General features: G+C 47.9%; 1 protein-coding gene across 1 annotated transcript; it reads left to right on the top strand.

Annotated features, from left to right (window-relative positions):
• Window positions 1-2,030: 2,030 nt before the first annotated feature.
• On the top strand, window positions 2,031-5,750 carry LOC141140629 (integrase/recombinase xerD homolog). The gene is made up of 2 exons (XM_073628014.1): window positions 2,031-2,217; window positions 4,771-5,750. The coding sequence occupies exons 1-2, from the start codon at window positions 2,031-2,033 to the stop codon at window positions 5,748-5,750; spliced, it is 1,167 nt and encodes a 388-aa protein (XP_073484115.1).
• Window positions 5,751-13,960: the final 8,210 nt, after the last annotated feature.

Genomic DNA, 13,960 nt, shown 5'->3' with positions numbered 1-13,960 from the left:
GGCACTGTAATGCAAAGGGGGGCTGTGGTGTGAAGGGGAATTGAGGACATTGTGGGACTTCTTTAAGTCCCCTTATACATGGGGTGGGCTCATAGTGTCTATGACTAAGGCTTACGCCGAAATGCGTCAGCTATTTGCTTTTTAATGCTCATATGTACCCAATAAATGTTTGCATCAAGGACTTTGGAGTTCGGCTATTCTCTCTTATACATGAGGTGGACTCCATTGGAGTCCGCCTGCTCAGTAGGGAATCTGTCCGCTGATCCCCGCTGAGCAGGCGGATGGCTGGTCCATGTCCGCTTTGCTTATGCAGAGTGGACACAGCCCGCTCTCTATGGGCAGTCAAATGTAAATGAACCGCCTATCTGTTTACACCCAACTGCCATCCAATCCCATCCGCCTGACGGTTGGGAAGCAAATTTTTGGCCGATAGGATCGGTTGTCGGCGGGAGTCAATGGACACATATATCTGTTGACACCTGCCGCTCCATACAGGATACTGGTGGGTCTGATTGGGTCTGCTTGAAAAACTGACAGGCGGACCCGACCAATCCGCTCATGTGAAAGCGTCCTAAAGGGGATAAAGAGGGAACTGTGTTGTAAAGGGGAGCTGTGGACACTGATTTAAAGGGGGGAATGTGCTGTAATGGAGGGTTGTGGTGTGAAGGGGGGGGGCTGAGAACAGACTCTGTGAATATCGCATTTAACCCCAAAACCCCCCACGTCCCTGGAAAAAAATGGCTGCCATGAAACCAGCCCCTGTTGCCAAAAAGGTTGGGGACTGCTGGTGTAGACTGAGAGCCACACACTTATTAAAGCTAAACTGTAATGAATTATAATTAGAGGCTATTGCTAGTATACAGCCAATTTGTGTATCTAACAGTTTCACTTTCCATTACATATTTTATTTATCCATGATAAATTGAACATGACACATACATGCATAGCATAAAATCCCGATGTTGCATGGAGTAAACTGCTTTCCTCTAATCTAACGTGGCGTATGAGAATCACTGTTTTAGGCTTTTAGAAATGGAAAGCATTAAATACAGAAGACATGGACACTAATTATAAGCTCCTACCAGGAACATCCGGCCTTGGCTTTAATTTCCCATTATCCAAATTGCAGTGCTGCATTTGGATAAATCTTGATACTTGGGTGGAATTGTTCTAAAGGTCATAATGAACCCTACACTTAATGAGTCCATTAGATGCAGCAATCAATAAAGAAAAGCCTGGAGCAACAGCATGCAATGATGTATGCAAAGGGCGCACATGACAATGGTAGCAGTGTAAGGGTTAAAGTTAATTGGTGAGTTTAGAGCCGAGGGGGAGGGAGGATCAGGGGTGGGACTAGTTAAAAGGAGTTTCTGCGCTGGGAGGGACAACAGAAAGTTTAGGAAAGTTCTCAGGTAGGTGGTGTGGCTATCATGGCTGAATTAGAGGGGCTAATGGCCCAGTTGCGGGAGGAAGCAGCGGTTAGGGGAGCCGAGTGGCTGCAGGAGACTATCGCAGCCGCGCTACAGGGCTCAACTAGGCAGGCAAGTGTAGGAGAGAGAAGCGGCACTAGAGCGCGCCGCTCTCGGCCTCCTGAGCGGTTCTCGCCGGACCGCATGACGTCTGCGCAGCGGCACTCGGGTAGTCTGTCATCCAGACTCCCGGGGGGCCCTCCGGCAAAACGTGCTGCAGTGAGAGAGCGGGCCAGCGGGCGCGCGGCCCCGGCGGGACAAGAAGAGAGACGTGACTGGGATCCGGCCACAGCTAGGCCTCGGAGCGGGAGACGTACTGAGAGCGCAAGCCCCGCCCCCAGGATGACGGCGGGGAGCGCCGCCATTGCTTCAGCTGCACTGCCTGCAGGGATCCCCGGGCCTTCTAGTTCCACGGCAGGGGACAGGCAGAGAGGAGAAAGAAACAGGGCTGGACTAACAGCTACCGGAGCGGAGGCTAGCAGGGCTGAGGTAGCACACACCGGTCCTGGGAAGGCAAGCCGGAAGTCCACCGGAGGTTTCGCTGCGCGGAGGAGGGGAAGGATGGCGAGCAACGCGGCAGCCGCGGTACACATCCAGGGCGGGCCTCCATCGGCTTCAGAGGAAGAGCCAGGTCGGAGCGGAAGAGAGGAGGAATCCGGATCGGAGGAGGATGCGGCCCCCCTGCCCAGGAGGATGGGGCCAGAAGAGGGCAGACGGTCGGCTGATGGGTCAACACCTAGGCAGCCAGGTGAGCCAACACAGATCAATGCACTGTCTAGCTTAAATGATGCATCAGATGTTAGATCGGGGATTGTAGGTTTAGAAAACAGCATAGCGGGGTCTGGCATAGGTGCAGGAACACAGGGTTTCCTGGGGTTTTTAACGGGAATTAAGGAACTAGTGCAGAGGTTGGAGGCTGCAGAGAAGCCGGGGGAGGGCCCGAGAGCTGCATGGACACAGCAGACGGGGAAGGATTTAGGAAGGGCTGGAGGGGACCCGACAACAGCGGTTGCGGCTGTGGTCACGTCACCTGATCAGCAAGCTACGGGGAGTGGAGCTGCTCAGGGGAAGGAAAAAACAGCGCCGACAGGAGAGGCGGCGGCAAGGAAGGACATCATTAGGCTGGCGGACGCGGCTCGCTGTGAGGTGTATGTGTGCTACGAAGGGCCGTTAGGAGCGCACTTGAAACAGGAAGTGCGGGAGAAATTATGGAAGGGTGAGTATGTGGAAATATTTTCATTGCTGCCCTTGGAGAAGTTCAATCTTGATAGAGTCAAGCCGGATGACTCTAAAAAAGAAGATGAGGAAAAGAGAAGGTATAGGCTGATACCTAGGACATTCACGAATTGGTTACAAGCGTTCGCGATCATGGCAAGTGTGATAGGGGAGAAGCAGCCGGAACACTGTTCGGCGCTTTTCTGCTATCAGGATGCGATTGGGGAAGCGTATAGAGTATATGGAGGTTCGGCATGGTTGCGATACGATGAACAGTTTAGGCAAAGGAGAGCGGTTCGCCCAGAGCTACGGTGGGACCATAAGGACATCAGCCTATGGATGCGCTTGATGACGACGGCGAGGGCACAAAACCAGTTTTTTCAGGGGGGAGCCGGTGGACCGTTCACCCAGGGACATTCGGCTGGAAACAAGAAAGGGGTTTGTTGGCAGTATAACTCAGGATCCTGTAAGTTTGGCGGAACATGTAAGTATAAGCATGAGTGCTCAGGCTGCGGGGGAACACATCCATCATCCAGATGCTTTAAACAAGGAAAAGGCCGACAGGGAGAGGCTGGGAACAAAAGGGAGGACTCCGGTGATGGTGGAAAGGATGCGGCCGTTTCTCGGTAAGTATCCTGACAGAGAGGCAGCATCGTTATTGGAAGAGGGCTTTGCGCGGGGTTTTAGGATTCCATGTAGTTTATCAGTGACTCCCCCGGTGCCCAAGAATTTAAAGTCTGCCCTGCAACATCCTGAAGTGGTTTCGGAGAAACTGCAGAAGGAAGTGGCATTGGGGAGGATGGTTGGCCCTTTCCCAGTAATACCCATAGTTGATTTGGTGGTGTCCCCGCTGGGCGTGGTGCCCAAAAAGGAACCCAACAAATTCAGGCTCATTCACCACTTATCCTTCCCGAAAGGGGGATCCGTGAATGACGCAATAGATCAAGATGCATGCTCAGTGACGTACACGTCCTTTGATGCTGCGGTGCGGTGGGTGAGACACTATGGGAAAGGCGCCTTGATGGCTAAGGCAGACATAGAATCAGCGTTTCGTCTGTTGCCGGTTCACCCGGATAGTTTCCGGTTGCTCGGGTGCCACTGGAACGGCGGTTTTTATGTCGATCAATGCTTACCCATGGGTTGTTCAGTGTCGTGCGCGATATTTGAACAATTCAGTTCCTTCGTGGAATGGGTGGTAAGGGATGTATCCGGGGTGAATTCGATAATTCACTACTTGGATGACTTTCTATGCATAGGCCCGGCCTCTTCTAGAGTATGCGCGGTGTTGCTGGCTTCATTGCAGCATATAGCGGGCAGATTCGGCATTCCACTGGCGGCCGAAAAAACGGAGGGACCCTGCGCGGTCATCACGTTTTTGGGTATCGTGCTAGATTCGGATGCAATGGAATGCAGATTGCCTGCTGACAAATTGGAGGATTTGAAAAAAGAAGTGGCAGGGCTGATAGGAATTAAAAAGGTACAACTGCGTAGGTTGCAATCGGTGTTGGGCAAGCTGAACTTTGCTTGCCGCATACTTCCGATGGGGAGAGTGTTCAGTCGCCGGCTGGCGGCCAGCACGAGCGGGATAAAATCGCCTAAACATTTCGTGAGATTGAGGAAAACGCACAGGGAGGACCTGAAGGTATGGCATACCTTCCTGGAATCCTTTTATGGCAGGGCAATGTGGATGTCAGGACCAGTCAGTAACTTTGACTTGGAATTGTTCACCGACGCCGCAGGATCAACAGGTTTTGGTGCTTTTTTCCGGGGAAAATGGAGCGCGGGTCCGTGGCCACAAGCTTGGATAGAAGAGGGCTTCACGAAGAACTTGGTTCTACTGGAATTGTTTCCAGTAGTTCTGGCAGTGGAACTATGGGGTGCATCATTCAGGGATCTGAAAGTGCGCTTTCATGGGGATAACATGGGGGTGGTGCAAGTGATAAACAGGGTCACGGCGTCATCTCCGCCGGTGATCAGACTGCTGCAGCATTTAATCCTAAGATGTCTACAACTGAATGTTTTCATTCATGCTGTGCATTTGCCGGGGGTGGAAAACGTTATTGCTGATGCGCTGTCTCGCTTCCAGTGGGACAGGTTCCGGGAGTTGGCGCCGGACGCGGAGCAACAAGGGATACCTTGTCCAGACTGGCTGTGGGAGATTGCGCTGGCATCATAGAGGGATGGATTAAGCGGTCGGTAAGTGAGAATACATGGGCCTCATACAATAGGGTATGGCAGGAATGGATATCATTTGTACAAGCTTTGGGGGAGGATCCGGTAGGCCAAGGAGTAAGTTCTCTATTGCTGTATTATGTGGTCCAGAAATTGGACGAGGGCGTGTCCGTGTCAAGGATGAATACGCAGTTGGCCGGTTTGGCTTTCCTTTTCAAACTACAAGGGCAGCCCGACGTCACCAAGGAATTTTGGGTACGACAAGCGTTGAAGGGTTACAGGAGGGCGGTGGTTAAGCGTGATTCGAGGAGACCGGTAACTTTTGAGATATTGAGGGGTATTGTGGATAAGTTGGGGGTGGTTTGCTCATCTGAATACGAGGTCGTTTTGTTTAAGGTTGCTTTCGTGTTGGCATTTTTTGGAGCGTTTAGGATAGGGGAGCTAGTTAGTCCTTCCAAAAGAGTGCAAGGGGGAATTAGGTTACAGGAGGTGCAACTTGATGAGGAGGGGGTATCGATATTTTTGAGGAAGTCGAAGACGGATCAGGGGGGAAGAGGCAGGATGGTGCGAATTTATCCTATTCATGGTTCCCCCCAGTGCCCGGTGGGCACGGTCCGGGAATTCTTGAAGGTTAGGCCGGATTTTCAAGGCCCCTTACTAGTGCATCAAAAGGGTACTTGGTTGTCACGTTTCCAGTTTGTAGCTGTGTTTAAAAAATGTTTACAGGGGCTGGGGCTGGAGGAGAAGGATTTTTCATCCCACTCATTTAGGATTGGAGCCGCGACGGAAGCGGCCAGGCTGGGGTTGGATGTGGAGGTGATAAAAAGGATCGGACGGTGGGAATCGAACAGATTCCAATCTTATGTTAGGCCACAACTGGCAATAAAATTATAAGGGACAGGGTTGCTTTCTGTTGGTTTATGTGGGGCATACATTTAGTTATCTGATTAGGACAAGTATTATAGTTGGTATAGTCAATGTTGAGAATAGTGTTTTGTTTTCTTCTAATTTCAGGTGCAGCACCGAGAATGGTCTGGATTATGGGCCATGCTTATGTATGTTGGGGGGCTCGGAGGGGAGACGCTAGGCCTGAGGGTAGGCAACTAAGTTTTGACAGACGGGAAGTGTATATAAAGTGGTTTGGGATACCGGGGATGTTGTGGGGAAGGTTGGTTCAAGAGGTACAGCGATACGCAAACAGAGAGGGTCCTCCAGATGTCCTGGTGATACATGTTGGCGGGAACGATTTGGGCATTCGCTCAATGATAGACATCGTGCGGGATATCAAATTTGATATTTGGCGATTGATGAAGGAGTTCCCGCAGATGATCATTATTTGGTCGGACATGGTTGCCAGGATGTCTTGGAGAATGGCTAGGTCAGTGGAGGGGGTGAACAGAGCCAGGAAGAAGATCAACAGGGAAATCAGTAAGTTTGTGGTCAGTAATGGGGGGTTAGCTGTTCGGCATAATGAATTGGAATTCGAAACATGGCGGTATCTGAGACGTGATGGGGTGCACCTCAATGATGTGGGTACAGATTTGTGGGCGTTAGGCTTGCAAGATGCCATTCAGCGTGCTATTCGGGTGTGGAGGGGCACCCAAGAGTAAGGTGTTACTATTGGGATGCTGTGGCGGGCGTTGGTCTGGGCAAAGGAAGGAAGATGGCAAAAAGTAAGAGTGGGGATCCAGCGCTGATATGGGTCCGGAGGTTTTTTGGTTCCCGGTTAACGGAGGTTAGCCGGGAAGTGATAATGGGGCACTGCGGTCACGGCAGTCTCTGAGCCAGCTTGTCGGCTTGAGGCCTATTGGAGATTTTGGATTAGGGCTGCAGTGCTATAGTTGTTATCGCCATCAGTTTGTTTTTGCTAAGCGATTGCTCAGACCAACGCTCTTTTGGATAACAGGTTGTATAACAGATGTTTTTGGTTATTGTTTTTCTATGACAGAATTTATTATTTTATATTTTATATTTTTGATATGTTAAAATAAAGTAGGCTGCTACGGCCTTTTTTATTACTCCAAAAGCTGGTGTGGTCTTATTTATTTGGAGTAAGAGTATAAGGGTTGATATAGTTAATATACATCTGTTATCCAATAGTCAAGAAAAGCCTGGAGCAACAGCATGCAATGATGTATGCAAAGGGCGCACATGACAATGGTAGCAGTGTAAGGGTTAAAGTTAATTGGTGAGTTTAGAGCCGAGGGGGAGGGAGGATCAGGGGTGGGACTAGTTAAAAGGAGTTTCTGCGCTGGGAGGGACAACAGAAAGTTTAGGAAAGTTCCCGCCCACCCTCCCTAATAAATAAAAAAATGTTAGCGTAGAAGGGTATGGTGTTTTTCTTTTGTTCACAGGTGAAAAGGAGAAGATGTCGTGGCAGTGGCGGGCGTTGGTCTGGGCAAAGGAAGGAAGATGGCAAAAAGTAAGAGTGGGGATCCAGCGCTGATATGGGTCCGGAGGTTTTTTGGTTCCCGGTTAACGGAGGTTAGCCGGGAAGTGATAATGGGGCACTGCGGTCACGGCAGTCTCTGAGCCAGCTTGTCGGCTTGAGGCCTATTGGAGATTTTGGATTAGGGCTGCAGTGCTATAGTTGTTATCGCCATCAGTTTGTTTTTGCTAAGCGATTGCTCAGACCAACGCTCTTTTGGATAACAGGTTGTATAACAGATGTTTTTGGTTATTGTTTTTCTATGACAGAATTTATTATTTTATATTTTATATTTTTGATATGTTAAAATAAAGTAGGCTGCTACGGCCTTTTTTATTACTCCAAAAGCTGGTGTGGTCTTATTTATTTGGAGTAAGAGTATAAGGGTTGATATAGTTAATATACATCTGTTATCCAATAGTCATGAGCATCTGACTATTATGTTTATTGATGAGCTGATTGCTCAGAGACAGCCTTTAGAGAACGCAAATCCATTTTGATACTGGAAAATTGGCTCTTGATGGCTGCAGCAGACAGAATTTCAACCCACTAAGATGCATCCTGCACTATTGTAAAGCTCATTAGGGACTTCTGTGGCTTAGACAGCTTTTACAAGAAGCTTGCACACATTAATTATTGTCTGTGAGTCCTGGCAAACATCACACAATATCTGTTGTTGGGTGAGGTCATTTATAGACTTGATCAAGGCTTGCCAACTGAGGTCACAACGTTTTTTTGTCCTCCTGAGAAACTTGTAACCACCTTGACAAGTTGGTTTTTACAGAGAACTGAAATTGCTTGCAGTCTATTAAGACAACACATTACCCACATTAAATCTTAGCAGCCAATGTGCCTAAAAAATTCCAGCTGTTGCCTATATTTTTGAGTCCTTTCAGTTGTTGGTGGAAGTGTAGCAAGGTCCCGGACCTCCAAAGGCATAATTATGACCTCCAGAGTCTTGGTTAGCTGACATCCGTCTTTGTAGAGTGAGTTACAAGGCATGGTGGGTGTAATGCAAGATGGAGTGATGGGCGCCAGACACTTTTTGAATGCAAAAGAGATTTATTGTCTCTTAACAGAACTGTGGGAGAGAGGGTTAGGGCCAGGACACCCTTAAGTAGATACAATGATAATTGGCAGACTCCGAGACTTCTATAGGTAGACAGCTATACAGTGGAAGGCCTCCAGCCGGATAACACTTCTGTATAGGTAGGACCGCTATCTCCTATGGCAACAAATCTTGTAACAGTCACTAACGGTAGTTGTATTTAACTAATGGGAACACAGAATAGTTCTTCTCTTACACTACAGTCTCTCACTATAGACTTTTACTCACTGAGCTCCCGCTCTCACTAGACTTCCAGATCCCATAGCCACTGAATCTCCTGAGCTTCTCCACAGCTAGCATGCTGTATACTCTCCAAGTGTCACCCCCCGCTATCCTGCTGGGTCCCTATCTTGGCACTCGATCCTCAAGCGTCACCCCTGCTGTCCTGCTGGGTCCCTGGCTTGGCACCCGCTGAAGCTTTTTTCCTTCTTTACTGTCCCCAGCTGGTGAGAAGACTGCTCGGGTACTGGCTCCAGCTTACTCACTGTAGTCCTCGGTAACAAGGTGGATGGTCCCTTAGTGGCAACAGCTTCCCCTCTACCTCCAATCACAACTGGTTCCACCTCTGGCTGAACCTTCAAATCTCGGTTGGACTCCAATCCTGCAGTCCCAACCCTACGTTGCGTCTCTTGCTCCTGGATAGACCTCAGGCAGCCTAGCAGCCAGGTGTCCCCGGGATAGGCCTCTGTCTTGGCCTAGCAACCCCGGGCAACATAAAGCACGTCCACCCAGACAGCCGTCCAGGTGGCACAGAACCCCGATCTTCTGACTCCACCCAAAAAAAATGGGCTCTCCCAGGAGGCCAAGGGACTAAAGAAACCCCTGTCAATTAGCTGAGACACCTTATCCATCCATAGTCTGACCCTGCTACACCCTTTTCAAGCTAATGCCACCAGCAAGTGCCACCTAGTGACAGAAGAGAAAAAGGAACAGCAAACCATAGTTAGAGAGGAATCGGAGGATCTTCTAACAATCAGCCACGATGATTAATATCTGACAAACTACATTTTTATCAACCCTGCCTAAACACCAGGGTGCTACAGAAGTATGGAAGTGGCTTCCTAAAATGACCTTTTAGCTCTCATTCCGGACCAGCCAGCTATCCAATATAACATTTTGTTCACCATTTTCCTGCATAAAGCTCAGAAAGCTTATGAAACGTTAACAAATGAACAAGTTCCTATATACACCATTAGCTCCCAACTGTCCCAGATTTTGAGGGACTGTCCCTGATTTGATCCAACTTCTAAATTGCTGCATTTGTAAATTTCAGAAGCCAATATAAAGGAATAGTAGTGGTAAAAAAAAACACTTGTGGATTAACTAATTTTTTTTTTTTTGTATCATTCTTCTTTAAGAGGGCGTGACAGGGTTGTGTCCTATGCGTACATACTTTTGTTAATAGTCATCCCCCGTTCTCATCTCAAAACGTTGGGCGGTATATATACACCAATCCACTATCTAACAAGCTTGCACAGACCTCCTATCACAGAAGGTTGGTGGCGCTTGTGGCTTCAAACCCAGCCAGGCCCTTTACATCCTCCGGTAAACTTCCTTGTGGACATGCGGTACACCCGTCCAGGAAGCAATAGAATCCCCAAAATATAAAAGGCTCACCATAACGTAAAATCCTTAACCTTTCTTAGAGTATTTAATATATTGCACTTCCATCAAACAAGTTTTATATGCGCCTTGTATGAAATTAAGCCATCCGGCCAAAATAGCAGCACCCGTCCTTCCCAGGCTCGAAAGTTGTGGTGACATTAGCACGTCGCTTCGCCCAGGGTGAGTCTTTTATATATTGGGGATCCTATTGCTTTCTGGACGGGTGGTCCGCATGTCCACAAGGAAGTTTACTGGTGGATGTAAAGGCCCTGGCTGGGTTTGAAGCCACAAGCGCCACCGACCTTCTGTGATAGGAGGTCTGTGCAAGCTGGTAAGAGAGCACTTTATCTATGGTGGAGGTGTCATCTGAAGCATCACACATTATATGGTGGTGGAGGATGTGAATATTGACGACAGCATCATAGCAACCAATGACACTATGCAGACGATGGCATCATAGCAACCAATGACACTATGCAGACGATGGCATCATAGCAACCAATGACACTATGCAGACAACAGCACCATAGCAACCATTGACACTATGCAGACGACAGCACCATAGCAAACCATTGACACTATGCAGACGGCGGCATCATAGCAACCATTGACACTATGCAGATGACAGCATCATAGCAACCAATGACACTATGCAGATGACAGCATCATAGCAACCAATGACACTATGCAGACGATGGCATCATAGCAACCAATGACACTATGCAGACAATAGCATCATAGCAACCAATGACACTATGCAGGCGATGGCATCATAGCAACCAATGACACTATGCAGAGGACAGCATCATAGCAACCAATGACACTATGCAGACGATGGCATCATAGCAACCAATGACACTATGCAGACAATAGCATCATAGCAGCCAATGACACTATGCAGGCGATGGCATCATAGCAAAAAATGACACTATACGACAAAGGCACTCAACTTGGTCCAAGCAGCTAGAATGAGGAAAATCCCTATGCTGCTTCTCTCAACAGACGCCGAAAAGGCATTCGACCGGGTAAGTTGGCCTTTTCTATTCAAAACACTAAGATACATTGGACTGAGAGATAGAATGATGAATTGGATTCATGCTATCTATTCATGTCCATCAGCCCAGGTTAAAGTCAATAGACACCTATCTTCCACTTTTAACATATCAAACGGGACGAGGCAGGGGTGTCCTCTATCACCTCTGATTTTCGTACTCCCCCTCGAACCTTTCCTGCGAACCATTCGGAACAACCCAGATATTGAAGGCATTAGCCTAGATGCCACCCTATCCCCGAAAGTAGCGGCCTTCGCCGACGATCTTCTGTTCTTCCTGACTAAACCTTTGCTGTCCATCCCAAACCTACTCAAGGAAATAAAGACATACGAGGGTCTAGCACATTATCGTATTAACTATCAGAAATCAGAAGCACTAGATGTGAACCTACCAACCTCCTTAACTTCCCTACTCAGATCGGACTTCCCCTTTAAATGGGCCAATTCACATATTAGATACTTAGGAATACTATTACCTAGAAAGACGGAGGACGTTTTTCGTCTCAATTTCCCCCCGCTCTTGACCGAGATTAAAAAAGATTTGCAGGAATGGCACCGTGGCCTTTTTACCTGGTTTGGACGTTGCAACATAATCAAAATGAATATCATGCCCAGACTTCTATACTACTTCCAGGCACTCCCGATACAAATTCCTATGGCCTTTTTGAAAATGGTCAATAGAGTGATTACGCAATTCGTCTGGGCCAGTAAACCTCCTCGATTGGCACAAACAATACTCCGACTCCCAAAAATGAAGGGTGGCATTGCCCTCCCAGATGCAACCTTATACCACACAGCGTGTCATTTGACCCGAATACTAGATTGGAGCAGACATGAGACCTTGAAACAGTGGGTAAAAATAGAAAACTCCATGACGGGGGTTCAGTTAGACCAAATACCCTGGTGCCAGCAACCTCTTCTGAAGCAGATCTTGTCCCACCCCACGGTGGGAGTGACAATCCGGGCTGCGTGGAGGGTTTTTAGAGACTTATCTCTCGCACCTCTCCCGTCCCCGATCACCCCTGTAATAGGTAACCCGGCTTTCATTCCGGGACTTAGAGATCCTAGATTCCGAGAACTAAAGGGAACAGAGAAATCGCAAGCCAGACATTTTCTCATAGACGGCCATTGTCAAAGTAGACAACAAATTATAGAAGATCCAGCACTGCAGGGGCTCTCTTACTGGAAAAGGGTTCAGCTCTCCCACTTCATTAGCTCATTACCACCACCGCCCACATTCAGGAGGCAACTGACTCCCTTTGAAATGCTATGTTTAGACCGTACTCCACTGAAACACGCGATTTCCTTAACATACCAGCTATTGGTGTCCCCGCAACCAGGAGTAAAACCTAAATACATAGACAAATGGGAGCGAGACTTAGGACTAAAATTTACGGATAAACAGATTGACCGTATGATCCTTTTCTCCCAAAAGACTTCCATCTGTGCAAGACACTTAGAAGCAGGATACAAATTGTTGTCCCGCTGGTACTACACGCCAGATAAGATACACAAAATGTTCCCCCGATCCTCGGACAGGTGCTGGAGGTGTGGGGAGGAAGTTGGAACATTCCTACACGTTTTTTGGTCTTGCAGGTTGATACGGCCCTTCTGGACAGAGGTACGCAGGATAGTCCAGAGATTCACGGATCGGAACCTGCCGGACTCCCCTGAGTTCTTCCTTCTGCATCATCATAAGATCCCAACTAAGAGCTACAAGAAATCAATACTACCCTTTTTGCTCACCGCAGCAAAAAGTTGCATCCCACTGTATTGGAAACCGACCCAACCACCGACGGTAACTGTATGGCTGAATAGAGTAGCTGACATACATGCAATCTATCTATCTATCTACTCTGAGGAATACAGACAGCTATGACAGAGATGTGTGCTCCCTCCTCCCCCCCCCCAGTTGAGAAACGGGGGGGGGGGAGCTTTACCCCCCTTCCCCTTTCTCCTTTTTTTTTTTTTTTTTCCCCCCTACCCTTTAAGATCCCATCTTGTCTTTCTCCTTCTTCTTCCCCCCATCCTAGCCTCCCACTTTCTATTTCTCAACATTTCCCTTTTCTGTTTTTTGGGCTACCCAATGTTTTTCCATCGGTCGTAGACTTAAGGGGTTGGTGGGTATTGACGCCGGCCCCTTAACTAAATCCTTAAAATACGGCTCATGCCGGAAAAAATTACAAGGGTCATGCGGGATACGGAGGCCTCCTCTCTGATAGGCATACATCCAGCCTCTATTCAGATGGGAAAAAAAATTTTTGTAACAAAACCTTAGGTATATACATAATGGAGCTACTGGGATGTATATCAGATAATGTCTTTGTAACATACTTTGTTGAGTGTTCTGTATTACCGCGTGATATACCCGGATAAATAAAGAATTTACAAAAAAAAAAAATGACACTATGCAGGCGATGGCATCATAGCAACCAATGACACTATGCAGACGACGGCATTATAGCAACCAATGACACTATGCAGACGATGGCATCATAGCAACCATTGACACTATGCAGACAGCGGCATCATAGCAACCATTGACACTATGCAGATGACAGCATCCTAGCAACCATTGACACTATGCAGACGACAGCATCATAGCAACCAATAACTAAGCGGGGCCCGAGGGCTGAGCATGGACACTCCAGCCTCAGCACTGCCCCCCGCTATGCAAAAGACTCATGTTCCCATTTCTAACAAGTACATGAAGTTGTTTCTGATACCAACATTTGTCATGCAGAGGCACTGCACAATTCTAAATAGTGTCCACACCACTTTTTATGAATTGGAAAATGTTTTCAGATATCGGGCCATGGAAAAGCCGTACTCACACCAAAAAAGAAAAATGATAATTGGTTGTATTGGATGGGTTCAGTGGCTCCTTATTATAAAATAACATCCTACATTTC

Source organism: Aquarana catesbeiana, linkage group LG04 (assembly GCF_042186555.1).
Source record: "Aquarana catesbeiana isolate 2022-GZ linkage group LG04, ASM4218655v1, whole genome shotgun sequence".
NCBI lineage: Eukaryota > Metazoa > Chordata > Amphibia > Anura > Ranidae > Aquarana > Aquarana catesbeiana.
The sequence above is the reverse complement of the archived record's forward strand: the minus strand, read 5'-3'. Positions and strand labels throughout refer to the sequence as shown.